Source organism: Ornithorhynchus anatinus, chromosome 9 (assembly GCF_004115215.2).
Source record: "Ornithorhynchus anatinus isolate Pmale09 chromosome 9, mOrnAna1.pri.v4, whole genome shotgun sequence".
In the NCBI taxonomy this organism is placed as follows: domain Eukaryota; kingdom Metazoa; phylum Chordata; class Mammalia; order Monotremata; family Ornithorhynchidae; genus Ornithorhynchus; species Ornithorhynchus anatinus.
In genome coordinates, this window is record NC_041736.1 from 7,680,490 (window position 1) to 7,708,191 (window position 27,702).

The 27,702-nt window shown below is 49.2% G+C and overlaps 1 protein-coding gene across 2 annotated transcripts in view; it reads left to right on the top strand.

The window, feature by feature from the left end:
- The first annotated feature begins 13,015 nt into the window (after window positions 1-13,015).
- Window positions 13,016-27,702, top strand: part of KCNJ3 (potassium inwardly rectifying channel subfamily J member 3) — a 127,287-nt gene continuing 112,600 nt past the window's right edge. Inside the window, exons 1-2 of one of the 2 annotated variants that reach the window (XM_001508775.4) lie at window positions 13,016-13,780; window positions 27,362-27,578. In XM_001508775.4, the coding sequence (XP_001508825.1) occupies window positions 13,094-13,780; window positions 27,362-27,578 (904 nt within the window). In that variant the 5' untranslated portion in view covers window positions 13,016-13,093. The remainder of the gene's footprint in view (window positions 13,781-27,361; window positions 27,579-27,702) is intronic. The other variant, XM_007671133.2, reaches the window with a different exon arrangement.

Consider the following 27,702-nt stretch of genomic DNA (forward strand, 5'->3'; position numbering starts at 1 on the left):
ACTTGCCCAAGTTCACAAAGCCAGAGAGTGAAAGAGCTGGGATTAGAACCCAGGTCCTCCTGGCTCCCGGTCCTGGAAGTCAGACCTACAGAGATGATCATTAGGAAATCGTGTTTATTTTGGAATTTGCTTCTCTGTGGAGGCTGCAAGGACCGAAAAGGAAGTTGTCAGCGAGGGCAAGAATAGATGCTTCAGCATCGTCATTATTCCGATTTTCACTGCAGTAAAGTTTTAACCCGGGGAAAGTCATCAGCAGACTGACTCAATTTGGTCTGAAAGTCCTTGAAGGGGGAAGAAGATGTGCAGATGGCCACTCATCTGCTCCTCATAATTACAGTATATGTTCACACTCTAATAACCCCCCAAATATATCAAGACAAATGCATTGAAATCAATATAGCCCATCCTGTGAATAAGCAATAACTAATGAACATCTGGCAACCGCTGCAAAAACATATAAATGGCTAGATAGATTGTTTCAGTTAAGCCAAAAGAGCAGCTTCTGTTTCAAGGAAAATAGCCAGTCAACTTGGGTTTTTAGACACACCGTGAACGTGTAGAATCCGGTCCTCTATGGCAGACCATTCCAACTTTCATTCCGTTTTGGAAGAACTGTCCCTTGGAAGTAATTTGTAGCAAATAGCAATTTCTTTACATATTGCAACAAAGTTGCAAGCATCCATTCATAGAACGTCTTGGGAGGGGAAAAGGGCCACAAAGAAAAGATAAAAATAATTGGTTTCTTAAGAATTGAGTTCCTTTTTTTATTAATGGACCCTTAATATTCTAAGACCGTTGGGGCCTAATGTCACGGCATGAACGTAAGCAGAAAAGGAGCTTCCTTCAAACGCTGGATTTACATTCAGCTCAGCCCTAAAGAGAAAGTGCAACTTCCCAATCCGGGAACAGGAAAGTCTCGAAAAGCCGACAGTTGGTCTAAACCCATACCGACTCCAGGTACGGTCTTCGCCAGAATGAGACGTGGTCAGTCTAGACCGTAAGCTCACTGTGCGCAGGAAATGTGTCCATTGATTGTTGTACTCTCCCAAGTGCTTAATACGGTGCTCTGCGCAGAGTAAGCGCTCAATAAGTACGATTGAATGAATGAAGAAAGGCACGTTAGTTTTACCGCAACTCGGGAGCGCTTTGCGCATTTGACTAATAGCATTCATCAGCCTGTCTTTCCTAAACAGAGGTTGCTCCAGTCTCTCCTGTTAGTGTAAATTCCTTTAGTCACAGAATATGTCACTTTGTTCTTCCTGCTTAACAAATGCTATTACTACCACTAAAGAAATGATTGTGTCTTCATATTCGGTTTTGGAAGTCTTATATCTTTTTATGATATCTGATCACCCTCGTTGGAAAGCAACAAGGCTCAGTGGAAAGAGCACAGGTCTTGGAGTCAGAGGACCTGGGTTCTAATTCTGGCTCTGCGGTTTTCTGCTGCGTGACCTCGGGCAAGTCACTTCACTTCTCTGTGGCTGTTCCTTCAAATAGCAAATGAGGATTAAGACTGGGAGCCCTATCTGGGACACGGACTGTAGCTAATCTGACTAGTTTGTATCTACCCCGGGGCTTACTACAGTGCTTGGCCCATAGTAAACACTAGACAAATGCCATAAAAGAAAGGTTTAGAGTGATCCATTAAATTTGCTGCCAAAGAGCACATTAAAATTTTCCCTCCCTCTCATCCTCAAAATGACTCCTACCTACATTCTAGACTGTTTTGTGACCGATTTTTGGCATAATAGATCGCGTAGCTTCAGGGCGCAACTGTATTACTGCCAACTAACTATCCAGAAACTCAATTCCTTGGCTCATTACTTGAGAGATATGAAAGGTTTCTCTTCACTCTGTAGAACTTTAGCTCACTAGCTTTTTCCCTGTGATTTCTACTCCCAGATGTGACCTTTTGATTTAATTGGATATGATTTGGAAAATATTTTTAGTTGGTAAAATAAATCCAAGCAGAAGTCCCAAACACATTTCAAACCTGATCATTTCACAATATTATCTTTATATAATCAGGAAGCAGCATGGCCTAAGTGGCAAGAGCCCGGGCTCGGGAGTCAGAGGACTTGGGTTCTAATCTCAGCTCGGCCACTTGTCTGCTGTGTGATCTTGGGCAAATCACTTAACTTCTCTGTGCCTCAGTTACCTCAGCTGGAAAATGGGGATTGAGACTGTGAGCCCTACGTGGAACAAACCTGATTACCTTGCATCTACCCCAGCGCTTAGAACAGTGCTTGGCACATAATAAGTGCTTGACAAATGCCATAATTATCATAATCCCTATTTTTATGTCAAGGCCTAGCTACCTTAACATTGTTAGACTGTGTGTTCCTTAAGGCTTTTAGTTGTTCCCTAATGCCTAATACAGTGATCTGCAATTTATTTTTATTACTGTCTCCCCCACTAGACTGTAAGCTCATTGTGGCCATGGAATGTGTCTGTTTATCATTATATTGTATTCTCTCAAGTACTTAGTACAGTGTAGTAAGTGTAAGTGCTCAATAGATACAGTTGAGCTGTGTGATCTTGGGCAAGGCACTTCATTTCCTCTGTGCCTCAATTATCTCATCTGTAAAATGAGGATTGACTGCGAGCCCCATGTGGGACACGGACTGTGCGCAACCTGATTAATTTGTACCCACCCCAGTGCTTAATACATTGCCTGGCACATCGTAAGTGCTTAACAAATACCATTCAAAAAAACAAGAAGAAGAAAATAAGTGGTACAATCTAGAGGAAAAGAATTCCCTTTCAGATACTTTTCTTCCCAAGACTGCTGAGGCACGTTAAGAGTTCAGTGACTTTTGCTTCTTTCTCTCATTGTAGCCGTTCAAAATTAAACTAATGTACAACAGTGAATGGTTTTCGCTCTGGCGATAACCAACTCAGTCATGGAATGATGGCAGAAACCAAAAGAAGTATTTCTTCCATTAGAGAAGATCCACATCTGTACTCTTTCTCTCTCTCTTCCACAAGACCCCACTCTTTGACTCCTCTCTCTCGATCGTTTGGATTATGACCCTATCGGCGACCTCTGATCTTGCCCCTAACAGGACGTAGAACCCAGAAACTGGTCAGTACCTTGGTCCTTAGGTACCTATCTATATTTATATTAATATCTGTCTCCTGGTCCGTAAGCTCATTACGGGCAGAGACCATGCCTACCAACTCCGTTGTACTCTCATAAGCGCTTAGTACAGTACTCTGCACGCAGTAAACGCTCAATAAATATGATTGAGGTCTCTCGGAAGGTCCAAGCTCTGGTCACTTTGACTTCTGTTCCAGGAAAATAGTACATCTTGGGAGAACTTCCCTAAGGAAAGCAATTTTCTAGCTAATCCTCTGAACCAAAATCACCTTTAAGTGTGAAGCTGTTTCTATTAATGTTTTATTACTTCTGGATGATGACTATCTAGCAGTGACAAGAATTTACATTGTGAATCTGTTCCTTTTATAGCCCTTGGCCCCTGTTCATTCAGAAAGGAAACTCTGTAAGCCAGATGGGCCACGGAAGATTTACTGAAAGCATCCGCTTTAATTCTAGGAAGGTGGAAAAGAGTGCAGGAATTCACTTTGCTTTAAGGATTTTTAAATGTCATTCAACTTCACGTCTGATTTAAAAATACCGAACGTTTAACAGGCGCATCTAAGAAGACAGGAGGTAATAACTGAATTTAGCTTCCTCCTCCTCCTCCTCACACTCCCTTCTCTCTCTCCCCTCTCCTCCTCATCCTCTTTCCTCCTCTTCTTCCTCACCCTCCACAATTAATTAATCGATCAATGGTACCTACCTGGGAGCTTACTCTTTGCAGAGCACGGCACTGTAACGGAGCACTTGGTAAAGTACAGTACGACAGAAATGGTGAACGCGTTCTCCTCCTGTAGTCATCTAGAATGTAAGCTGCTCCTCACCCTCGTTCGGCTCATTAAATACCTACTTTGATCAAAGCTTCAAACTGGGTGCTTTGGGAAGGACAAGAGACGATTAAAGCCAGGCCCCTGCACTCACAGAGCACTGAAGAGTGTCTAAATGAAGTACTATTGCATGGAGCCATTTACCTCTGGAACCTTGGCATTAAGTGAGCAGGGCCAGATTTGGTAGCCGAAAACGCTGAAGCCTCGCTTTGTCGGATCCCTCGTTTCCAGAGCTTCCGTGATATGCGCTGTTGTCCACGAAGAAGGGGAAAATAGTCCAGTTTTGTGAGGCAAAGGGAATTTGCCTCCGTATATTGATTTGGAAGACTATTTTCCAAATGAACGTGATACTCTGTTCATACTAGGGAAGCAGCGTGGCTCAGTGGAAAGAGCCCGGGCTTGGGAGTCAGAGGTCATGGGTTCTGATCCGGGCTCCGCCGCTTGTCAGCTGTGTGACTTTGGGCAAGTCACTTCACTTCTCTGTGCCTCCGTTACCTCATCTGTAAAATGGGGATTAAAACCGTGAGCCCCACGTGGGACATCCTGATCGGCTTGTATCCCCCCCAGAGCTTAGAACAGTGTTTTGCACATAAGTGATTAACAAATGCCACCATTATTATTATTACTACTATTTTATTCAAGAAGTGTTTATGAATCATTAGAAGAACTGCCGCAATTGTCTCCCATCTTCTCCTCCATTGCCCCACCAAACGTTCATCGATCACCCACGGAGTGGCTTCCCCTTTTCATGCTCGGGACCGTCTCGCCGTAACCGAGTGCCGACTACTTAACGTTCGGAGCAGCCTTTTCGCTTTGAATGGCACTCGTCAAGGGTGGCCAAAGCCAACTAGTATTAAAATGAAATTAGTGATAGTGTTCTACAGCACTTACGGGACTTGCAAGGCCTTAAAGGCTGCCTGTGCTCTTGACGGCCAATCGACAGGGAAATAAGTCCCCGCGGCAAAGACAGCTGTTAGTGTAGAGAGGTTGCTGACGTAACAATGCTAAATAAGCACAGCAGCATCAAGAGCTACCGGGAGCTAGATTTCTTCATTTAGACTCTATCTTCCACCCGACAGACAAATGAAAGGCACTATTTAGCAGCAGCAGAAGTAACAGAGCTCGCCGTGGGCAGGGGACGTAATAATAATAATGTTGGTATTTGTTAAGCGCTTACTACGTGCCAAGCACCGTTCTAAGCACTGGAGTAGATACAAGGTGATCAGGTTGTCCCACAAGGGGCTCGCAGTCTTCATCCCCATTTTACAGGTGAGGTGACGGAGGCACAGAGCAGTTAAGTGACTTGCCCGAGGTCACACAGCGGACGAGCGGCGGAGCTGGAATTAGAACCCTTGACCTCCGACTCCCAAGCCCGGGCTCTTTCCACTGAACCACGCTGCTTCTCAACATGTCTACCAACTTGGTTGGACTGTACGCTCTCGAGAGCTTAGTATAGTGCTCGGCACCCAGAAAATACTCAGCAGATACCGCTGATGATAGAGTATGTACTGAGCAACCACTCAGCGTAATGCATCGTACTAAGCACTTTGGAAAGCCAGAAACAAAGTGACACATTTCCTCCCCCACACTCTAAGAGGGGAGACGGACATGAGCATAGTGAGAAATGAGCAATCAAAGGAAGTAATTAAATGCACACTTGAATAGCATACGCAGAAGTGTTCAGGACGAATGTACGGACGTGTGTTGTAGCTGGCCGGGAGCTTGAACGATCTGGGATGTCGGAAAATAATTGGGTTCTTTTTTTAATCGTATCTGTAAAGTGCTTACTATGTGTCCGGCACTGTACTGAGGATTGGGGTATATGAAGGATGATCGGGTTGAATACGGTCATGTCCCACATGGGGCCTACAGCTTAATCCCCATTTTTACAGAGGAAACCGAGGCACGGAAAAGTGAAGCGACTTGGCCCGGGTCACACGGCCGACAAGTAGCGGAGCCGGGATTAAAACGCAGGTCCTCTGACTCCAAGGCCCGTGCTCTTTCCGTTAGGCCCGCTTCCCTAAAACAATGAAGTTTTCATGGAGTAGTCGAAATTTATGCCAAGAAATCTCGTAAATATCACGGGTGTCATTTTCCAGTCAGGTGCTAATTACTGCTTATTTACCACACAAAATGGAAGTGAGATAAATGAAACAGAAATGTTTTAAGGAGAATTTGCAGACCATGTCTCTGTTTCCCACTGCCTTGTCACTCACCAGACTGGCAGGGAAGCAGAAATAATCACCGGGTGACATCTTGACATGAAGTTTTTCTCTGTGACGGTTGCCCTCTCACGGTGCCACTGCCGAACTGAGTTAAGTTTCCCCGGTAGCTCTGGCAGTCTGAAGAATGCAGAGGAAAGACAGAGCTCACCGAGGGGTAGAACCAGTCTGAACGGGATTCGTTTCTCTCTTGTGGTTTTTGGTTTTGTTTCGTTTGTCGATTTCTCTTGTGATCTGAACAAATGGGATCCCTCTGGGCTTCTCTTGCCCTGGCTAGGCTGAATTTAGGGAACGGCGTGGAGGCGATTCGGGGTGCTGCCCATCTATCGTAAAAGATCATTAGAGACTTTTCCACGTCTCTGTCGACTCTAACTTTCCTGCCTCAAACCTTAAGAGTTGAGCTGCGTCTTCAAAGCGAATCTTCATCAGAAGCTAACTTCCCTTGACTTTCTCACCCTCTCACTCTCCAGTCAATCAATCGGGCCACTCATCAAACATACTTATTGAGAACTTATGGTGCGTAGAGCTCTGTACCGAGCCCTTGGGGGTGTACAAGCTGCCAGCCTCTTTTCTGGCCCACGAGGAAGAAGATCCCTTTTCAGCCCAGCCTACCGATAGACTGAGGTCATCGGTCATCCCAGATCTTTCCACCGGCGTTCCAAACTTTTCTTCAAGCGAGCCGTGGAAGATACCTTACTGGCGTATTGATCGAAACCCCAGTTGATCCCATTAGGGTCAGTGTAAAATCCTCCTGCACATTCTCCAGAGGTAATGCAATCCATGGGTTATCTCCTGCTGTGCAAAGGAGACTAGGAAGAGAAAGATGGGGGAAAAAAATGTTACGGAAACATCTTACTAGCTCAGTAGCCCGGTACCTTGGGAGGTTCCGCCTGGGGTCTAGAGCGGCCCAAGTCACATGGTCCCTAACAGCTCAAAGATTTACGTTCCCTTCATCCCCTCTCCAGTCAATTACTTATGAAAACTTGCTAAGTGAGATGGGTTGCATTCTCCGGGTGGGAGGAATGAAAAAAGTCACAGATGCTTCAGCTCCGGTCTCCATCACAGAGGGCTAATTTAGGTCAAACCGAGGGGGAGCCATAAATGACTAACCCAGTCAACTTTCCCCTTGAGCCCCATTCTACCCTAGGAACCCTCAGTCATCCTTGCCAGGAACAACTACCATATGGAGTTTCTCCAAAGACCAGGCCTTCTGGGGGGATGGGGGCCCTGAATGTGACTCATGAAAAATCACGTCCTGGGATTTGGTTGTTCTTGTAATGATTTTCAGAACAAATTAGCTCATTTGGGTAAAAGCAAGAGTGGCCGTGGGTTTCTCTTTCCTAAACTACCAGTTCTGCCAACTTCACCGTGGCTCTAAAATGCAGGATGTGATTTTACTCTGGCTGGCACCGCCCCCACCCAAATCCAGCTGACAGGCCCAGGAGATGTAGGAGACGGATCCTGTCTTGCTCCTCCCAGGTTCTAGTGTCCCGGGTGTTCTGGCCTCTTGGAAAATTTTCTGGGATTTTTCTACCACTAGAAAAATGTGACTCAGGCACAGGAAGGGAAGGAGCGAGACTGAATAAGAAGGCAACAGCTTCGAACACGTTGTTAATGAAAACATTTAAAACATTTATGTACTTTACAATCGAGTGGCCTTGTCTTCCCCCGTTTCGGTTCCTTGTTGCCGCGGGGGCGGTCGGGTGGGCGTCCACCGCAATCAGCTGGCAGGTCTTTTGCTTCACTTCTGGGGGTCAGCTGGTGGAGAGAGATTATCATTACCGTGATTGAGCATTTAGGACAATGCTCTTCCCCCCGGTTAGCGCTCCATAAGTCCGATTGAATCGTTGAGCACTTATTAGGTGCCAAGCTCTGCTCTAAGCACTGGGGTAGATAGGTATTTCACCGTAGTATCGCAAGCTCTGCTGCAGCACGGAATTTCATCACACACGGTTTGGGTATAATGTGCTGGAAGAATTAGGGAAGCCGCGTGGCTCAGTGGAAAGAGCCTGGGCTTCGGAGTCACAGGCCACGGGTTCGACTCCCGGCTCTGCCACTTGTCAGCCGCGTGACCGTGGGCCAGTCACTTCACTTCTCTGTGCCATCGGTTACCTCATCTGTAAAATGGGGATTAACCGCGAGCCTCACGTGGGACAACCCGGTCACCCTGTATCTACCTCAGCGCTCAGAGCAGCGCTCTGCACATAGTAAGCGCTTAACAGATACCGACATGATTATTAACGTGAATCTGTTCTGGTTAAGCCTCTTCCCCTAGACTGTGAGCTCTCTGTGCCGTAGGCAGTCGGCGTATACGCTAGCAAGCACAGGGTATCGGAACCCTGATAAATACAATCTCAGACCGTGGACGTAGCTTGCCAAACATCGGCGAAGGTGCGCCGGGTGGTTCGGAACGCAATTCGCAGCCGAGCGCAAGTCGGCCTGGGTCCTGAGGAGAGAGCTGAAACCTCAGAGGCTTCGGTTTCGCATCTCGGCTCTCGGCCTCCGCGCCCAGTAAAGCTCTCGACAAATGCGACCGACTGATGACGAGACCCACAAGTTGGCAAGAGTAAATTTGGTGTATGAAGAAGCACGGGTGTGTCGTAGGTCAAGGCATGAGGCCGCCAGGCTCTTCAGCCCTTGGCTCTACCTAACCCGCCTGGGTTTTGGGTTGCATTTTATTTTTTTCACTTTATAGTATAAAATAGAGTGAAACATTTAAAATTCTGCCGGGGTAGACATCACAGCGATGGGCATTTGTACTGAAAGATGTCAGCTACGGTGATATCTTTAAGCCTTCTGCCTCTTGCCCACTGATTCCTACCGAATTAGAAAAACAGCATGGCGTAGCAGATAGAGCCCCGGCCTGGGAACCAGAAGATCGTGGGTTCTAAGCCCGGATCTGCCCCTTGTACGCTGTGTGACCTCGGATAAGTCGCTTCACTTGTCGGGGGCCTCGGTCACCTCATCGGTAAAACGGGGATCAAGGACCGCGAGCCCCGCGCGGGACGGGCACTGGGTCCAAATGAGTTTGCTCGGAGCCATCCTGGTGTTTAACACAGTGGCTGGCACACAGTAAGCGCTTAACAAATACCATCAAGCGTGGCTTAACGGAAGGAGCCCGGGCTCGGGAATCGGAGGTCGTGGGTTCGAATCCCAGCTCTGCCACTCGTCATCCGTGTGACTCTGGGCAAGTCACTTACCTTCTCTGTGCCTCGGTTACCTCCTCTGTAAAATGGGGACTAAGACTGTGAGCCCCACGTGGGACAACCTGTTAACCTTGTATCTACCCTAGTGCTTAGAAAAGTGCTTGCTCAGAACACTGCTTGGCACATAGTGAGCGCTTAATAAATACCATCATCAGCAGCAGCAGCAGCAGCCCAGCGTTTGGCACATAGCGGGCACTTAACAAATACCACCCTGGTTGTCATTTTTCTGAGGGGTCCATGCTGAAGCTAGCACGGCCCCGTGGAAGGAGCAGGGGACCGGGAGTCGGGAGACGTGGATCTTAACCCTGGCTCCGCCAGCTGCCTGCTGTGTGACCTAAAGCAAGTCCTTAACCTCTCCGCGCCCGTTCTCTCACCTGTACAAGAAGAATTCCTCTTCTCCCTCCCACTTGGACCGGGAGTCCCATACGGGACAGGGACCGCGTCGGAGCCGACCGTACCGTCTCCACTGCAGCACTTGGCGTGACGTCCGGCGCTCGACGAATACCACAGTGCTCATTTTTACGGTCACGACTATCGGCGGGATGGCGTAGCGGAGAGAGCACGGGCCCGGGAGCCTGAAGGTCACGGGTTCTAATCCCGGCTCTGTCGCTTGCCAGCTGAGTGACTTAGAGAAGCAACGCGGCTCCGGGGGAAGAGACCCGGCTCGGGAGCCGGAGGTCGTGGGCTCCGATCCGGCCCGCGCCAGTCGCCAGCCGGCGCGACCTCGGGCCGGCCGCTTCTACTCGGCCTCAGTTCCCTCCTCTGGAGAACGGGGATGGAGACCGCCGGCCCCACGGGGGACCACCCGATCTACCTCGTGTCTACCGCAGCGCTCGGAGCAGCGCTTGGCACGTAGCGAGCCCTCGAACAGACGCACGATCATCATCGTGGAAGCGGGACTCTTTATAGTCGCAAGCCCCGGGGCTCTCCTCGTCGCCCCGAGGCCACCGGCCAAGCGCCTCTCTAGCTCGCCCCCCCGACCCCTGCCCCTAAAACTCCTGAAAGGACCGGCCCTCGGGACCCGGTTCCTTTTAACCCACGTCTGTCGCCGGTGGCGATGGCGATGGCGGTGGGGACCCAAGCCACGTGCGCAGCCGGAGAGGGAGCCGGCCGGCGAGGCCCGGAGCACCGTCCGTCCGTTCGTTCGATCGCTCGACCGTGCGGGCCGCAGCGTACCGAGCGCTCGGAGAGTCAGACCGGGCAACAGAGAGAGACCATCCCCACCCAACAACGGGCTCCCGGCCTAGACGGGGGAGACGGGCGACGCAACGAGGAGACGGGCGCCACTGCCCTCAAGATAGCTAAATAGAGGCCCGGATAAATGCACGGCGTTAATGGAACGGAGCGCTAGAGAAGACGTAAAGTGTGGAGGGGGTCTCGGTAGTCATAATGATGATGATGATGACGATATTTGTTAAGCGCTCGTCAGGTGCGAAGCTCTGTTCTGAGCGTTGGTATTTAATGTTGGTATTTGTTAAACGCTTACTATGGGCAGAGCACCGTTCTAAGCGCTGGGGGAGATACCGGGTCATCGGGTTGTCCCACGTGAGGCTCACAGTCTTCGTCCCCATTTTCCAGATGAGGGATCCGAGGCCCAGAGGAAGGGAAGTGACTTGCCCACGGTCACACGGCCGACGAGGGGCAGAGCCGGGATTCAAACCCATGATCTCGGACTCCCAAACCTGGGCTCTTTCCACGGAGCCCCCCCGCCCTCCTCCCCAGCTCCCGATTTGGGGGGGGGGGAGGTCGGAGGTTCGGGTGGGGGAGGCTGCCGATGGCGACCTTGGCTTCTCGGCGCCTCGGTGTCCTCATCTGGAAAATGGGGGTTTGGACCGCGAGCCCCAAGCGGGACGCCCCCCCCCCCCCGGCGGCCTCGCCTGCGCCCCAGCGCTCGGCACAGAGTGAGCGCTCGGCGAGTCCCAAGGGGGTGATGGAGGAGGCTCCCCGCGCCCTGGGGGACGGGGGGAGGAGGCGGGATCTCCGCCCCACCGCACGCTCGCACACTCACACTCACGCTCTGCCCCTCGGCTTTCCTCCTGCGCAGGCACGGGGGCGGAGAGAGCGAGCCCCAGCCCCGAAGCTTGCTTTCCCCCCCCCCCTTCTTTGGGGGGTGCGAAGGGGGAGTGGACTGTGGCGTCCCCGGGCCCCTCCTTCCCTCCCTCCCTCCCTCCCATCCTTCCCACCGGGAGGAGGAGGAGGAGGAAAAGCCATCCAGGGGAGGAGAGGAGCCGGAGCCGGCGGAGAGGAGCGGCAGCCCCAGCTGTGGCCGGCCGCTCCTCGCCTACGGGCCCCCGGGAGGGGAGCTGGGGAGTGGGGGGTCGCCCGGGTCCTCCTCGCGGGCCTCTGCGCCCTTTCCCGTCCCTAGGAGAGGAGCTGGAAAGTGGGGGCCCCCTGGGTCGGCCGGGCATGCCCCCGACCCCTTTCCCTCCCCTAAGGTAGGAGCTGGGAAGTGGGGGGCTCCTGGGTCCGCCGTGCATGCCCCCGACCCCTTTCCCGCCCCTAAGGTAGGAGCTGGGAAGTGGGGGGCTCCTGGGTCGGCCGGGCATGCCCCCGACCCCTTTCCCTCCCCTAAGGTAGGAGCTGGGAAGTGGGGGGCTCCTGGGTCCGCCGTGCATGCCCCCGACCCCTTTCCCGCCCCTAAGGTAGGAGCTGGGAAGTGGGGGGCGCCTGGGGCCGCCTTGCATGCGCCCTTTCCCTCCCCTAAGGTAGGAGCTGGGAAGTGGGGGGCTCCTGGGTCGGCCGTGCATGCCTCCGACCCCTTTCCCGTCCCTAGGAGAGGAGCTGGGAAGTGGGGGGCTCCTGGGGCCGCCGTGCATGCCCCCGACCCCTTTCCCGCCCCTAGGAGAGGAGGTGGGACGTGGGGGGCTCCTGGGGCCGCCCTACAGCCCTCTCAGCTTTTTCCTGCCCCTAGGGTAGGAACTGGGAAGCGGGGGACCCCTGGGTCCTCATCCCCTGCCCCCGAGCCCTATCCCGCCCCTAGGGTGAGAGCCGGGAAGGGGGCGGCCCCGCCTGGGTCCGCCTCGCATGCCTCTCGGCCTTTTCCTGCCCCCGGGGAAGGAGCTGGGAAGCGGGGGGCCCTTGGGTCCCCCTCACGTGCCTCTGCGCCCTATCCCGCCCCTGAGGTGGGAGCTGGGAAGCGGGGGGACCCCCCCCCCCGGGTGGGCCACACGTTTCCCCCGAGCCCTATCCCGCCCCTAGGGTGAGAGCCGGGAAGGGGGGGGGCCGCCTGGGGCCGCCGTGCCTGCCTCTCGGCCCTTTCCTGCCCCCGGGGCGGGAGCTGGGAAGCGGGGGGGACGCCCGGATCCTCCTCACGTGCCCCTGAGCCCTTTCCCGCCCTTAAGGTGGGAGCTGGGAAGAGGGGGGCCGCCCGGGTGGTCCTCACGTTTCCCCTGAGCCCGTAGGGTAGGAGCCGGGGGGCCGGGGAGGGGGGGAAAACAGGGGCGTCGAGAGATCTCTCTCTCTCTCCGGCCCGAACCCCTCCCCGAATCCCCCTCGGCCAGAGGAGCGGCGGGGAGCGAGGGGTCCGTCAGCGATGGAGCGGATCCAGACTCGACGGGGCGCCCCCGCGTCGAGGAGGGGGCGGCGGTGACCCCGCGCCGCGCGACCTCCGCCGGTCCCTCCGGCCGTCGGGGAGGAGGAGGAGGAGGAGGAGATCGTGGGGAGGAGGTGGGTCTCGGCCCCCCCGGCCCCCGGGGCGTCCGGCGCCCGCCCCCCCGGGCGGGCCGGTCCCGCCGGACCATGTCCGCCCTCCGCAGGAAATTCGGCGACGACTACCGGGTGGTGACCACGTCGTCGAGCGGGTCGGGCCCGCGGCCGGCCGGTCCCCGGCCCGGGCCCCCGCGCGGGAAGCGGCAGCGCTTCGTGGACAAGAACGGCCGCTGCAACGTGCAGCACGGCAACCTGGGCGGCGAGACCAGCCGCTACCTGTCCGACCTCTTCACCACCCTGGTGGACCTCAAGTGGCGCTGGAACCTGTCCATCTTCATCCTCACCTACACCGTGGCCTGGCTCTTCATGGCCTCCATGTGGTGGGCCATCGCCTACACGCGGGGGGACCTGAGCCGGGCCCACGCCGGCAACTACACGCCCTGCGTGGCCAACGTCTACAACTTCCCCTCGGCCTTCCTCTTCTTCATCGAGACGGAGGCCACCATCGGCTACGGCTACCGCTACATCACCGACAAGTGCCCCGAGGGCATCGTCCTCTTCCTCTTCCAGTCCATCCTGGGCTCCATCGTGGACGCCTTCCTCATCGGCTGCATGTTCATCAAGATGTCGCAGCCCAAGAAGCGGGCGGAGACGCTCATGTTCAGCGAGCACGCGGTCGTCTCCGTGCGCGACGGCCGGCTGACGCTCATGTTCCGGGTGGGCAACCTCAGGAACAGCCACATGGTCTCCGCTCAGATCCGCTGCAAGTTGCTCAAAGTGAGTGGCCGGCGCTCCCCCCCTCCGGCCCCTCGGCCGAGCCCCCGCCGGGCGCCGGGCGCCGGGTCGGGCTCCCGGCCCCCGGCCCCGTTTCACGGAGGAGGGGACCGAGGCCCGGGGGGGGCCGGGTCGCCCGTCCGAGGTTGCGCGGCGGCCCGGTGGCGGATCCGGGGTCCGGACCCGGTTCCTGCCGGCTCCCGGGCCCGGGCTCCGTCCCTCGGGTTACGCCGCTCCGTCCTCCCCGGCCCGGGGGCTCCGCCGCCCCTCCGGGTTCCGTCCGTCACGCCGCCGACCCGTCGGTGGCGTTCGTCGGGCCCTTGCTCCGTGCGGAGCGTTTGGGAGAGTACGGCGCGACGGAGGCGGCGGGCGCCCTGCCCGCCCGCCGTGAGCTTTGCGGCCTAGAGGACTGTGACCTCGCCTCGCCCTTTCCTCCTTCCGTCCCTTGTCCCGGAGGGGCCTGCGGTCGCCCGGGACGGTGGGAATCTCTGTGCCGCTCTGTGTGACGGCGCTTCCCCCCCCACCCCTTTTGAATGGTATCTGTTAAGCGCCTACTGCGTGTCAGACGCCGGGGTGGGTACAGATTGATTAGGTTGGACGCCGTCCCTTTCCCGCACGGGGCTCACGGTCTGAGTAGGTGGGAGGACGGCCGTTTAATCCCCGTTTCACAGTTGAGGAAACCGAGAACCTAAGCGGCTTGCCCGGGGTCGCCCAGCAAGCGATTGGCAGATCTGGGATTAGAACCCAGGTCCTCCGCCTCTCAGGCCCGCGCTCTTCCCTCTAGGCCTCTCTCCCCGCCTTCCTCCCTCGTGAGGTCTGCGAGGGCCTCCCCGTTTCCTCCTCGTCGCCCAAGCGGCGCGTCTCTGCCTCGTCAGAGACCTCGTCCGTCTCGACTCGGAGTTACCCCATCCGGCGACTCCCAATTGCAAGAAGCGGGTGCTGCCTCGGAGGTTGTCCCCAATCTGATTCCTCTTTCAGTTAATCGTTGTTATTTGCCGAGCGCTTCCTGTGTGCGGAGCGCTGTACGCAACGCTTGGGAGAGCCCGGTACGACAGAATTAACCGACACGCTCCCTGCCCGCGATGAGCTTACGGTCTGGGGGGGGAGAAATAAGTGATTTATAGTATAGAGTTTCAAGACGCCAAAGTGCTGTGGGGTGGAGGGTGAATATCGAATGGCCAGGGGTCGCAGACCCGAGAGCCCGGATGACACAGACGGGAGAGTGAGCCGGGGAAGAGAGGACTTTCTCTCGGTCATTTTCCCGGACTAAAGGCTTTACCGGCCTTTGAACGAGTAGGGTCTTCTAGGCCCCACTGACCTCTGGGGTGACCGCGTTAATTAAAGGCAGAACGACGGCTGACGTCCTAGGAGGGGAAGGAAGACGACCGGCCCTAATCCCAAATCTCTTTTAGATTATAGCGTTCTTCTGTGACCTCAGGCGAAAAGCGAAATCTATTTTGGGAAGGCCGAAGTGCCTCCGCTGACCGCCCCCGGTCTCTGTCGAACCGCGGACCGTACTTGGAAGGATGCCTCCGACCCTTAGCGGTTTAAATGGCAAAAATGACATTTCGCGTGGGGGTCATTAGGAGGGTGTCTGTCGCCTCTTAAAGTGGGCTCCACAGTGAACCGGGGGATGCTACTGGCTTGATTCCAGTACCCCTGCCTCTAGTTGCGGAGTACATGTTCGACTGCATTTTTCTTTCCATTTGGGTGATGAGAATTGATTAGTTTCGGGAGATTTTAGAGCGGGGCCGTTTTCCATTAGGATGAAGTTTGAAAAGGTGACCGCGATGGAAACATTTAATATTCTTTTGCAGATCTATCTCGTGCCCTGATGCCAGTTTCAGAATTTAATATGCACAATAGCCTCAAATCTGGCAATCATTTTTAAGGGCATGCCAGGGAGGGACGAAATCTCCTATTCGGGCTTCGGGAAGACAGTTCCGTATATTGCTTTCTCAAGTGTAAACTCAGAACTGTCATTGAAACTGGCCCCACGGACATTTGTAAGGAAAGTGTCGTGGTACAGCCCTGCTTGAAACTAATTTCCTTTCCGTATTGTAAAATTAATCCTCAACTTTGCTACTGCAGAGATGAGGTTTTAAATCCTCCACAAACCCAGACGTGTTCAGCGCGTCGTACGTCTTTGGTATGCTTACGTCAATCAGTGCCTTTCGACTTTGTCGGAGAGGGAGAGAGGAGAGGGACATCCGGGTGGTTAGAGAAGGTGTAAGCTCGGAGTGGAGTATGAATGTTTCACTTTTAGGGCCCCAGCAGACTATGTCGACAGCTCCTCAACAGAAAGCCAACAAGTTACCAAAAGCAAGCGGGTTACTCTTAGCCAAGCAAATGTGCCTGGGATTCGACTTGGGCCAGAGTTCCCTTAGGATTCGATGAGGTAGCCCTAGTGATGCTGGGACTTTTAATTAAAAGTGCTGCTCCGTGCTACAGGTTTAAAATAGTAGCGCAAGAATGCTCTTAGAAACAAACAAAAAAAACATTCTTTCACCTGAAAGGATTCTGAAGAACTCTGTGTCCAAATAGACTCTGTCAAAGAATGCACGGATTTCTTTAATTGGATCTTAAAAGCAGCCCTAGAATTTCATTTAATTTCCTCCTGTCTACCCTCTCACCTCAGATGGGGGCCATGCTTACACCAACCCAGGCCCCCAGACATCTCCTCTTTTATAAAAGTTCTCAGAGGGCGGTTTGCCACTCTTGCGGTGTTTAACCAGCTTCCCCATCAGGAAATCTTTCCTTAATCCGAGTGCAGCCTAATGGAATTCTAGCACAGCTACAATTTAGACTAGTCGTGGCTGTTTTCTCCATTTACACAAACCGAGCGAAATATGCTTTTCTCGATAAAATTGAACTCCTCGTTTCAGCGAAAGAGTATAAAACACGGGAAGATGTTAACTGTGTTTGAGAGACCCTCCCATCCCTCCATCAGTAATGGAATTGCCCGGTCAGACTTGCGATATGGTCAGTTCATCTTTTTCCTGTATATTTCCATTGGATAAAGTGGATTAAAAGAATGTCAGGGCACTTTATTTAGTAAAAGGCACATTTCCCTAGGCTCTTCTCCAAAGTCCGAAAAGTTCAATGACTAGTGTTGAAATGCCAAATTCCCTCACACTGAAATCTCACTGGAATATTAATGCGGAGGAAAACTCCCCGGAAACCGTATCCCTCGTTGGCTGAAGATAGTTTTCCTCCGCACTGATATTCCAGTAAGATTTCAGTGTTGAAGAATTTGGCACATCCGAGTAGCCAGTATCGGGAGAATGTTGAGGTGATGATCGTGGGGGGTGATACGGTAAACCTAGCCAGCTCTTCATTATCCAACAGCTGATTATTCACTTGCTCTAGGTCCCTCCCTTCTCCTCCTCCTCTTCATCCTTTTTGGGCATTTCGCAGTTCATTAACATCCCTATCAGAAGGAGGGGCGGGGAGAAGTGAAAGGAAATCAGTTTGCTGCACGTCAGCAACGTCGACATAATACTGAACATCGATTTAGAGTAAAATGAATGACTAAACTGCTAGTTTGGGATTATTCATAGATTTCGGTTTTCATTGTTCCCTTCAATACTGTGAATAGGCTAGAGTTGTCTGTACGAAGTGAATTTATGACACTTTAAAAAAAAAAAATTTCAGTCAGTATACGGTGCTAAGCTGAATTCTCTAATTCAGCCTTTTTCCTGCCCAAATTAACCAGATAATTGCTCAGCCCTTCTATTACTTTTGTTGAACAGCCCCAACAGTTCTTTATGGACAACTAAACCCTTTAGTCCCGATCCCTCCCTATTAGGATGGGAGGCAGGGCCTTTACATTTTAATTTTCTGGGAAACTGCTGTCAGATTTAATCTTCTATTCTTTTTGTCGATTAAGGAATCAAACAGGGAGAGGTTGTTGGGGGAGTCAAAGAACGTCCTAGTCATTGCGGGGAGGTAAGAGGTCCCTGGGGGCCGGAGGATGCTAGATCTGATAATCGTGGTACTTAAGTGCCAAGCCCTGGGGTAGATACAGCCCCTGGTCCACATAAGGCTCACAGTCTAAGGGAGAGAGAGAATTATAATAATCGTGGTATGTTAAGTGCTTACTGTGTGCTAAGCACTGTTCTAAACTCTGGGGTAGATACAGGTAGCCAGGTTGGACATAGTCCCTGTTCCACGGGGAGCTCAGAGTCTTAATCCTCATCTTTCAGATGAGGCAAATGAGGCCCAGAGAAGCAAAGTGACTCACCTAAGGTCACACGGCAGAAATGGGGCAGAACCGGGATTAGGCTGACCGGAGGTTGACTCAGATATCCCCCTATTTGTGTTTTTGATATCAAAGCAGACCCCTTAGACCAACCTTGTTTGGTTCTGAATTTGCAGGCAGATCTCAGACTTAGACCAGGCTTGGGTTTGGAGGGATTCTCACAGAGGTGTTCCTTCAGTGAATTGTACTTACTGAATGCCTACTGCGTTCAAAGCACAGCACCGGGCACTGGGGAGAGTACGATGCAAGAGAGTTGGTAGACGCGATCCTTGCCCACGAGGAGTCTTCATTCTTCACCAGGAGGACACAGGATCCTAGGGATGACCTGTATCATGTAGGATTCTAATCCACCCCGGACACATTTGTGTGTGTGTGAGATCTGAAGTTGGTGAAATTTACAGGCTAGGATAAATCCCAGAAGCCCTTGCTTCCCCCTCCTCACAATCTAAGGCCAGTGGAGCTGCCCAGCATGGGCTTCCAGGAGAATGCGTTTCCCCCTTTACTTAAAGCACTGTTAGGAAGGGGTAGCGATCTCTGAATTGAAATAAGAAGGCTGTCGAGCTCCCTGGTGGAAGAGGCTATAGAAATACTAGGCGGTGGCGGTCATAGTTTGCAGTTAGACTCTCATACTGGGGATTAAAAGTGTGTGAGCCCCACGTGGGACAACCCGATTACTCCGTATCAACCCCTGCGCTTAGAAAAGTGCTCGGCACCTAGTAAGCGCTTAACAGATACCAACGTTATTATTGTGTCCCCCGCCTTTTGTTGTGGAGAGACAGGGTCGGAGAGAGAAGAAACATCGTAATGGACAGACCGTGAGCCTGGGAGTCAGAAGGATCTGAGTCCACTCGTATTTACTGAGTGCTTACTGTGTGCAGAACACTGTATTCAACACCTGGGAGAGTACGATACAACAATAAACATATTCCCTTCCCACACGAGTTTACAGTCTAATCCAGACTCCTCCACTTGCTCGCTTCGCTCGTTTGGGCAAGTCACTTCACTTCCTCTGTGCCTCAGTTACCCCATCTGTAAAATGGGGATTAATACTGTGAGCCCCATGTAGGTCATGGACTGTGTCCGACCTGATCAGCTTGTATCTACCCCGGTGCTTACCACACTGTCTGGCTTAACAGATACCATAAAAAAAAAAAAAAAATGAGGAAATGCCGGTTTCTAGCTGGGTTAAATTTCTAGTTGAGCACAAGTAGGAAAGGATGACAACTTTAATAGTCACCAATTAGCTCAGCCATATATTCACGTTTATCTCCAGTTGGTGTTTTACCAGAATCCTGCTAATTATTATGCGTTTCATCGAACGGGCTCTGTTGTGAGGTTACAGAATTAAAAAAAAAGGGCAGGTTTCAGAGACTGGGCTTCTAGAAAGGGAACATGAGCCACATAAATCACTTGTTTTTCTCCCGTGCAAAGTTGTCAGGGACTTTTGCTTTAACAGGTATCTAAATGGGGACTAATTTTCTCAAAGGGGGATCAAGTCAGGTGAACTGTGAGAGCAAAGTTTAAAAAAAGAAACTGTTGAAAAATATCAGGGCTTAAAAATAAAATGAGAGCTCCCACTTCAACTTGGGCAGGCTTTTGAACCCACCAATTCCAAATCGAGAAATTTGGTTCCAGAAGGAACCAGTACATCTCGGTTATGTAAGCCAGCTCCCTGCTTGAAATTTCTTTTGTTGTTGTTTGGTTTTGCCTCAAGGGGTAGAGAGATTCCCTGTGTAATTTTAGGAGAAACGTTTAGCATTGATGGAAATTAAGCTTTCAGAACTGGAGTAAAAAATTCATTATATTCATCCCTTAGAAAGATTGACCCCCAATTATTTCCTGTTGCCTTTAGTCCTCTCAGATCTACCTCCCTGCCCCTCTCTCTTTTTCAAACCTGTTACCCTATCTACCCCCCCACCCCCCCTTTCAGGGTTGTCAGAAGTATAACACTTACTTGTAGCAGACAATTCTCTAGCAGAAAAGAATCATATAAATCTACCATGATTTCTTGAACTGCAATTTGTTCCATGGTTTGTTTCTAAATTTAAACTTTGAAAAGATTTTTCCTGCCTGGTTAATTTCTTCCTAGGAATAATCTCTATGAGGGGTGGGCATAATGTAGAGAGGGAAATACTCTAAAATTCAATGTTAGATCTAGAAAGCCGGGGTCCCTCTCCAAGCGTGCAGGTTGGAGCTCACTGGTGAAGAGAGAGACATCTTCTGTGTTTTTCTTTGTCCTGACACTCCTTCCATTCTTGAGGATAAGGACAGTCAATTTACAGATCCAATCCTCTGTCTCTTTCCCCTCCCACAACACCCCCCCCCATTCTTTTATAGTCTGTTCACCTCTTCCAAAGCTGTTTCCACAACTTCCTTGGTTGCTATCTGTTCTCGGTACTGAAAGTGAATTTTGCCTTTTCTGCTTCAAGAATGAATTTTTCAGATGAGGTCTTGGAGCAGTCATAATTTTCTGTCCCAGTACGACTGATCGTAAATTCTAGGTGTCAGTCTGATAACGGCAATCTATTCCAGCTGTATTCATAAAAAGCAAGGTTCTGTCCCCCCCTTTTCTCTCTCCCATATTCTTTCCTTTCCCCTTCAAACACATACTTGTCTACATATGCATACATTGTACTTTCAGATGACTATTAGTAGCTTTCATATTAGACTTGCTGCTCTGGTAAAGGACAGTGGGATAAGCACTTAGTATAGTGCTCTGCACACAGTAAGTGCTCAATAAATGCGATTGAATGAATTAACGAGGGGGAAAGCTGACGCAGTCAGCGTCTCTACCCATTAGATGTTTTATCTGAAAATGGTACCCAGCTATTACAGTCTGGAAAAGGAGAGGTGAGATGAGAGGTGGAAACTCATTTTAGATCAGAAATAGAAGTATGTGAGTATAGAGCGGAATGGGTTCTCGAATGGGCCCCCAGACCGGGAATTTTAGGAGACCTAGGAGGAGGGAGAGGCATTAACACAATTTACAGAATGTTGATTCTGGAATCATGCCAACCTGCCGACAGAAACAGAAGACTGGATCGATCAATCAGTCATACTTCTTGAGTTCCCAGCGTGTGCAGAGCCCTGTACTAAGCGCTTGGGAGAGCACAGTAGAAGAGAGTTGATACGTTCCCTGACACCACCATCCGCTGGCCTTGGTTCGGCTCGGCTCCGAGAGGAGAGGAGCAGGAGTGGGTGAGAAGAGAGGTGGTAGCGATCTGAAGTCTCCTCCTATCTTGTCCTGCTCCCTCTCTCCTCTGTAAACCCTGACCAAGACCCAAGTTGTCTTCTCCCGCTGTGGGCGATGAATTTATCGGTCTCACTTGATATACTTCCCTGCTTCTGGGCAAGTCCTCACCAAAAATTTCAAAGATAAATGAGACTTTTAGCTTAGTGGCTGTAGTTGAGGTCTCATCTCCCAGGTCTGTTTTCCTCCTCTATTTCCCCTCCGCATCTAACGTGACACCTCGACACTTGGCTCTACATCCGTCAGTTGCAGCTTTACACTCTGTTGCTTCCTCTACCTGAATTCATTGCAGTGTCTTTTTCTCTCCCCTGCTAGGTAGTAAACTCTTTGGGAACAGAGATCTTGTCTACTAGCTCTATTACATTTTCCCCAAGTGCTTGGTACAGTGGACTGTACAAAGTAACACTCAGTAAATACTATTTATGAATGGTTAATTTATTGAGTACCTACTGGATGCGATGCATTATATTACACACTTCTGAAAACACGATAGAAAAGAGTGATGTGTTCCCTGATCACAAAGGGCTCATGATGGAAACAGAGGAGACAGATGTAAAAATATTTGCACCTAGAATAATCAGGTGATTTCAAACTCTCAGTGACCTGTCGGCAAGCAATCTGTATGTATGAGCTAAATTGTAGGACCTTTGCTTTTCCTCTTCTTCTGTGTTCAGAAGTATTTAGATGATGGGATTTTAGTTACTATACTTCTGATGATTTGTCACGCTACCACGCTAAAAGACAGAGGTCAATAGTTTCATCTGATGCCTTTAAGATAACTCTTAGCCTTCTGTCTCCCAGAAATCTCAAATCCTATAGCCTTATCCTTTTCTGTTTCCCTATTTAAAAGTAATATCTTAGATTTTTTTTTTCCCCTCTTCTCCTTATGCTTCCTTATCATGAATTTGTAACTTGAAAAATAGTACAGTGTTTTCAAACTCAAACTCAAAATATGATGGAAGGATTAGTTCATAATTCATGTTATGGTAATATTCATATATCCCAGAATTGTGTTCATTTTTAAATAACAGACCTGCAATCTAATTCTCCTTGTGATCCGTTTTGACACTGTCTTTTTCCATTCTCTATGGAAACCACATCCTTAAACTCTGCAATTTGCATTTCATCAATTAATGGTGTTTTTGGGGAGCCTACTGTGTGCAGAGCACTGTACTAGGTACTTGTGAGGCAACAATACAGTAAAATTAATAGACACATTTCCTGCCCATACGGAGCTCACAGTTTAGACGGGGATACAGACATTAAAATAATTAACTGATGTGGGGAAAGAGAGAGTATAAGGATATATAAGTGCTGGGGGGTTGGGGCTGGGGTGAGTATTATGTGCTTAAGAGGTACAGATCCAAGTGCTTAGGTGAGTCCCTAAAAAGACTATAAAGTTTGCCCCAATTATCCTATATATCAAAGCTGGATAGGGGTCACCTTACTTTTATGAGATCAAATGTACACTGAATTTTTTAGTTCAGCCTTCAAAGCAGCCTTTTTTTATAGTCAATAGGTCAGATGAAATGGATGAAGTTATGGTGTCTCCCTCTCCCTGCTACCCTCAGGAGGGTTTAGACCAAAAGGATAAAGTAGATGTAAGCAAGCCACCAGAACTGGGTGACAGCAAGAATTTTGAAAGATCTCAGTGGTGAAGTGATGGAACTCTCTGGAAAGAACACGCAGCCTGTTATAAAGAGCAACCATCCTGGAAGGCAATTTGTCAACATATCAGCAATCTATAAGAAAAGCCCCAAAGGTGGTCCTGAAAATTACGGGCCATCTTATTTTATTTCCGTACCTCAAAAATTTATTGAATCTACGAATAAATTCAGGATCAGTAAACACCCGATAGAAATGACACAGTATGTCGGCCTGGTCTGCTAGAGTTTTTTTGTAGGGATCAACAATGGACATATTCAGATTTTCAAAAGGCCTGGAGAAAGTACCACACCAAAGACTTTAAAAAGCTGAGCAATCTTAGGATGGGAGGAAATATTCTATCACACAGAGAAAACTGATGAAAAAAGAGGCAACGAAGGATAGGAAGCACAGGCCCTCTTAGGATGGAGTAGGGCAGCTGATTGAGGGTCCCCAGGAATCAGGGGTAGGACTGGTTTTAACAGCTTCATAAATGGTGTCCAAGAGAGACTGTGCCGGGAAGTCTCCGAGGTTGAAGATGACAGTAAACTCTGGGTGATAAAATGCAAGAAAATCTCATAAAGCTATGTGAGTGGGCTCCAAAGTGGCATTGAGCTTTAGTGTGATCAAATGCAAAGTACTGCATCTAGGGAAAAATAATCCAAATGACAGCTAGATAACGATGGACTCAGAATGATCAATCACATTTCAAGGAAGAGATATCAGAGTCATTGTTGAGGATTTGTCTAAGGCGTTGGTCCAGTGGCAGCCAAAACGGCTAATAAAGGTTCGGGCATATGAGGAAAAAGAAAATACAAGGCACAATTTTGCCCTGGTATAAAGCCCTGGTAATCACTCGGTCACATTTATTGAGTGCTTACTATGTGCAGAGCACTATACTAAGCCCTTGGGAAAGAAAAATAGAGTACAAAATATACACTGAAAAATAGAGCATCTTCCCTGCCCTGGTAAATTGTACCCTGACCACTGTAGGTAGTACTGACGCCTATAACGGGGAAGGATATAATGTAGTCGGAGAAGGTTCAGAAAAGCTGTTAGAACGATTTGTTCATGAAGATAGATTGAAAAGATTTGGACATTAGTGTGGAAAGATGAAAGGGAACTTGATTAAAGTTACAAAATCAATTGTCCCTCCCCTACAATGAGTTTAGAGGACAAAAGGACAGTGAGCTAAAAGGACAAAATCAACTGTCCCTTCTCCACCCCCATGATGTGAATGAGACAAAAGAGCTTATGGAATGTAGTATTTTGTGGGGTGCAATCACACGTGACAGCAGTGAGTCATTGAATAATCATGTCAGTAAATTCAATTAATTGAGTTTTTACTCCTCCAGCTCACAGGAGAGCCTCCTAATGACTAGTTTCACACTCACAGGGGTCCAGGAGGGGTTTTTTGTTTGTTTGTTTGTGTTTTGGTGTTTGCTCAGCACTTACTATATGTCAAGGACTGTTCTAAGCACTGGGGTAGATACAGTTTATTAGGTCAGGTACAGAGTCTCTGTCCAACATGGGGACGCAGTCTTAATCCCCATTTTACATGTGAGGTAACTGAGGCACAGAGAAGTGAAGGATGTGCCCAAGGTCACATAGCAGGCAAGTGGTAGAGTTGGGATTAGAACCTAAATCTGCAGGATCTCAGGTCCATGCTCTATCCACTAAGCCATGCTGCATACCCCACCCTCTCTCCTTTTTCTCTTCGTCTATTCTGACACTGACAGAATCCACTAGGCTGGCCTAGTAACTATAGTCACTTTTCTGAAATGTAGGTCGCAAAACTTCCATTTCTTCTGAGAAAATTTCCTTGATTCCACCACTAGTAACAAATGTCAGTCCCATTGCTCCTCACTTCTTCCACTTCCTCTTCTGCGTCCTCTTCCTCCTCTTCGATCATAGTTGTTGAGCACTTATTGTGTGCAGAGCACCGGGAGAGTGTACTATAACAGATCTGGTAGACATGTTCGCTGCCCGTAATGAGTCTGTGGTCACGCGGAGGCGTTTACAGTTTTGAAAGAGTGGGAAGTAGAGGAGGACGGGGAAACTCGTCCTCTAGACTGTAAGCTCATTGTAGGCAGGGAATGTCTACTGACTGTTGCATTGTACTCTTCACCACCAGTTAAAGTCCTTTTATCAGAATCATCAGCAGCGTTTACTGAGCGCATACTGTGTGCGGAGCACTGTACTTTGTGCTTGGGAGAGTACAGTACAATAGAGTTGGTAGATTTGTTATATCAATATCATTAAATTTCTAAAGGGAAATGACAACCAAACCTACCACTGTCATGAACAGACGTAAGGCCTGTTATTTCTCATTTTCAGCTCTGTACCCCCATGAATCTCCCCAGTTTTTGAGGGATGTAGAAATAATCCACTTTGAAGCTAATAAACCTAGAGCTCTTGCATTTTAAATTCCAGTTTTCTAAATTATTTTCCTGGATTTTTTTAAAAATGTAATGAAAAATATAATCAACACATGGTAAGCATGCCTGTGGATATTATTTTCTAATTTAAGAAAATAATCCATCACCTTTTTACTCACAGGGCCCTGAGAAATTTTGCCAGCATATTATAACAGGATGTTTTAAATTTAAAGTTGGTGTTATCTTTAAGCCAAGAAAGTGTCCAATACGAATGGGAAACAAAAAATCTAGTAGGAAATCTGAAATGATTTAAGGATACCCAGACTTGATCCTGCCTAATTTACTCGGTCACCAATATATGTGACAAATCATTTTGTTTGCAAGCATGCAGATTCAAAAAACTGTGGAATGTCCCACATTAACATCAGAAAACCTTCACCATTGATCACTGTACTAGACACTTGGTGGGTGGGAAAATTGTTTTGACAAATATTTAGGGGTAGAGGAGTCTCCACAACCTGGAGACGTGCTAACCCCTTCTGCTGCTTCTCTGGTTTCTGCCAGAGATCAGTCCCTTGGGGAATAGTGTTTCCACTAGCATATTTTGAGTTTATTTCTTTCGGTTTATCCCTGCCGGGCAGGGGTCAGACAGTAAGAGCTTCCGCTAGAGAGAGAGAAGCCTTTTTCTCCCTTCTCCCCTGCTCCAAAGGACACTCAAGTTATCTTTAGGAATGACAAGGTGCCTTTTAGGGGCGGAAACATTTGGATTCTCACTCGGGACTCTGCCAGGTTCAATGAGGTTCTGATGTCCACTAAGGCTTCTCTTTGCTCAGGGTCAGAACTGCCCTAATATTTGGAGATACACAGAGCTTTTCAGTGACCCAACCTAATCTCCCCGGCTTGCTCTGGCCTGGCCATTTGCTGTGAATGAACAATTTTAATCAGCTCCTTTAGTTATGGGATCTTGTGATGGAGTCTAAAGAGAAAAATTGGCTTTGGGGGTGAAGTATTTAAGCTAAATCTGTGCTTTGCTGTGGACCATTTGGTGCTCACTTTTCCAAGAGGCAACTTGGTCGACGCAAGCTGTACTTCTGAGGGGCAAATGTGTCTTTCTAAACTTTTCTATAAGCTATTACCCCTAAAGACTGCCCCTTTACCAAAAACCTCTTCATTTTGTAATTAGTAGCATTCTGAGACCAGACATCACCAACTCATATACTGTATAATATTTTCTAAAGCACATCATTTCAACCATCAAAAATTTAAAAAACATATTCAAGGATAGTAATCGGGACAGTAATGACTGGGTTTCCATTTAGACATTCATAAAGCTAAATTAAGACTTCAGAAAGAAGACGGTAGGCAACTGGAATGTCTGGAACTCTTAAATCTACCACACCTCAGTCATCTTTCTGTGCATACGGAATGGATCACTGTAGTAATATCAAAACTTGGAAAAGGGAATTTTTTTTATTTCTCTCATACTAGTAATCATTTTGATTCACTACTAGTTTCCAAGTGCTTATGAAATATTCATCAGTGTGTATTGTTTAACTGTAGAGCTGTTGTTAACCTGTTCGCCTAGCTCTTCCTTTGATGATATTCATGACACAAATGAAATACAAATTTGTGATTACAAAAGGAGTTTAATGTTTTATAATACCAAATTGCATAATTTGGCTTTACTCATTATAACTATTCTGTCATTCTAATAAATACCATGCAGAGATTTACGTTAACTATTAACCCATATACACCCTCTTTTGCATTTTCTACCAACAGCCATTTTGGAGACAGACCTCTTCCCAAAATCCCCGAGTTTGGGAGCTGTAATTATAGCAAGTTGTAGATTATTAATAATGCATGCATGTTTGGGTTGAGAATCATTGGGTTTCTGCCAGCGTGCTGTAACATAGCTGCTCAGTGAGTTGCTTTGATTTTGTTGCAGCTGATAGTGCAGAGTGTTGGCAATGAGTTGAATTGTTGTCAGGCCGTCTTGCAAACTGCGGTACGAGCGGTGATTTCTTCTCTCTTTTTGCATGCTCGTCTAGTCTCGGCAGACACCTGAGGGTGAGTTCCTCCCCCTCGATCAACTTGAACTGGATGTAGGTTTTAGTACAGGGGCCGACCAACTTTTTCTTGTTTCCCCACTCACGATCTGCCATGTGATCGATGCCAAAAGCCCCTTCTATGACCTTTCCCAACGCAGCATGCAAACTGAACAGTTTGAGATTGTCGTCATCCTAGAGGGCATTGTGGAAACCACCGGTGAGTAAAACGCTATTTTTCCTCTGTCGTATTTGTATTTAAGTGCATACTTACCCGCTTTTCATTGTGTTTTTTCAAATGATGATGTTGGACCACATTTGGGCTAAAAGAAAAAAAAAAACAA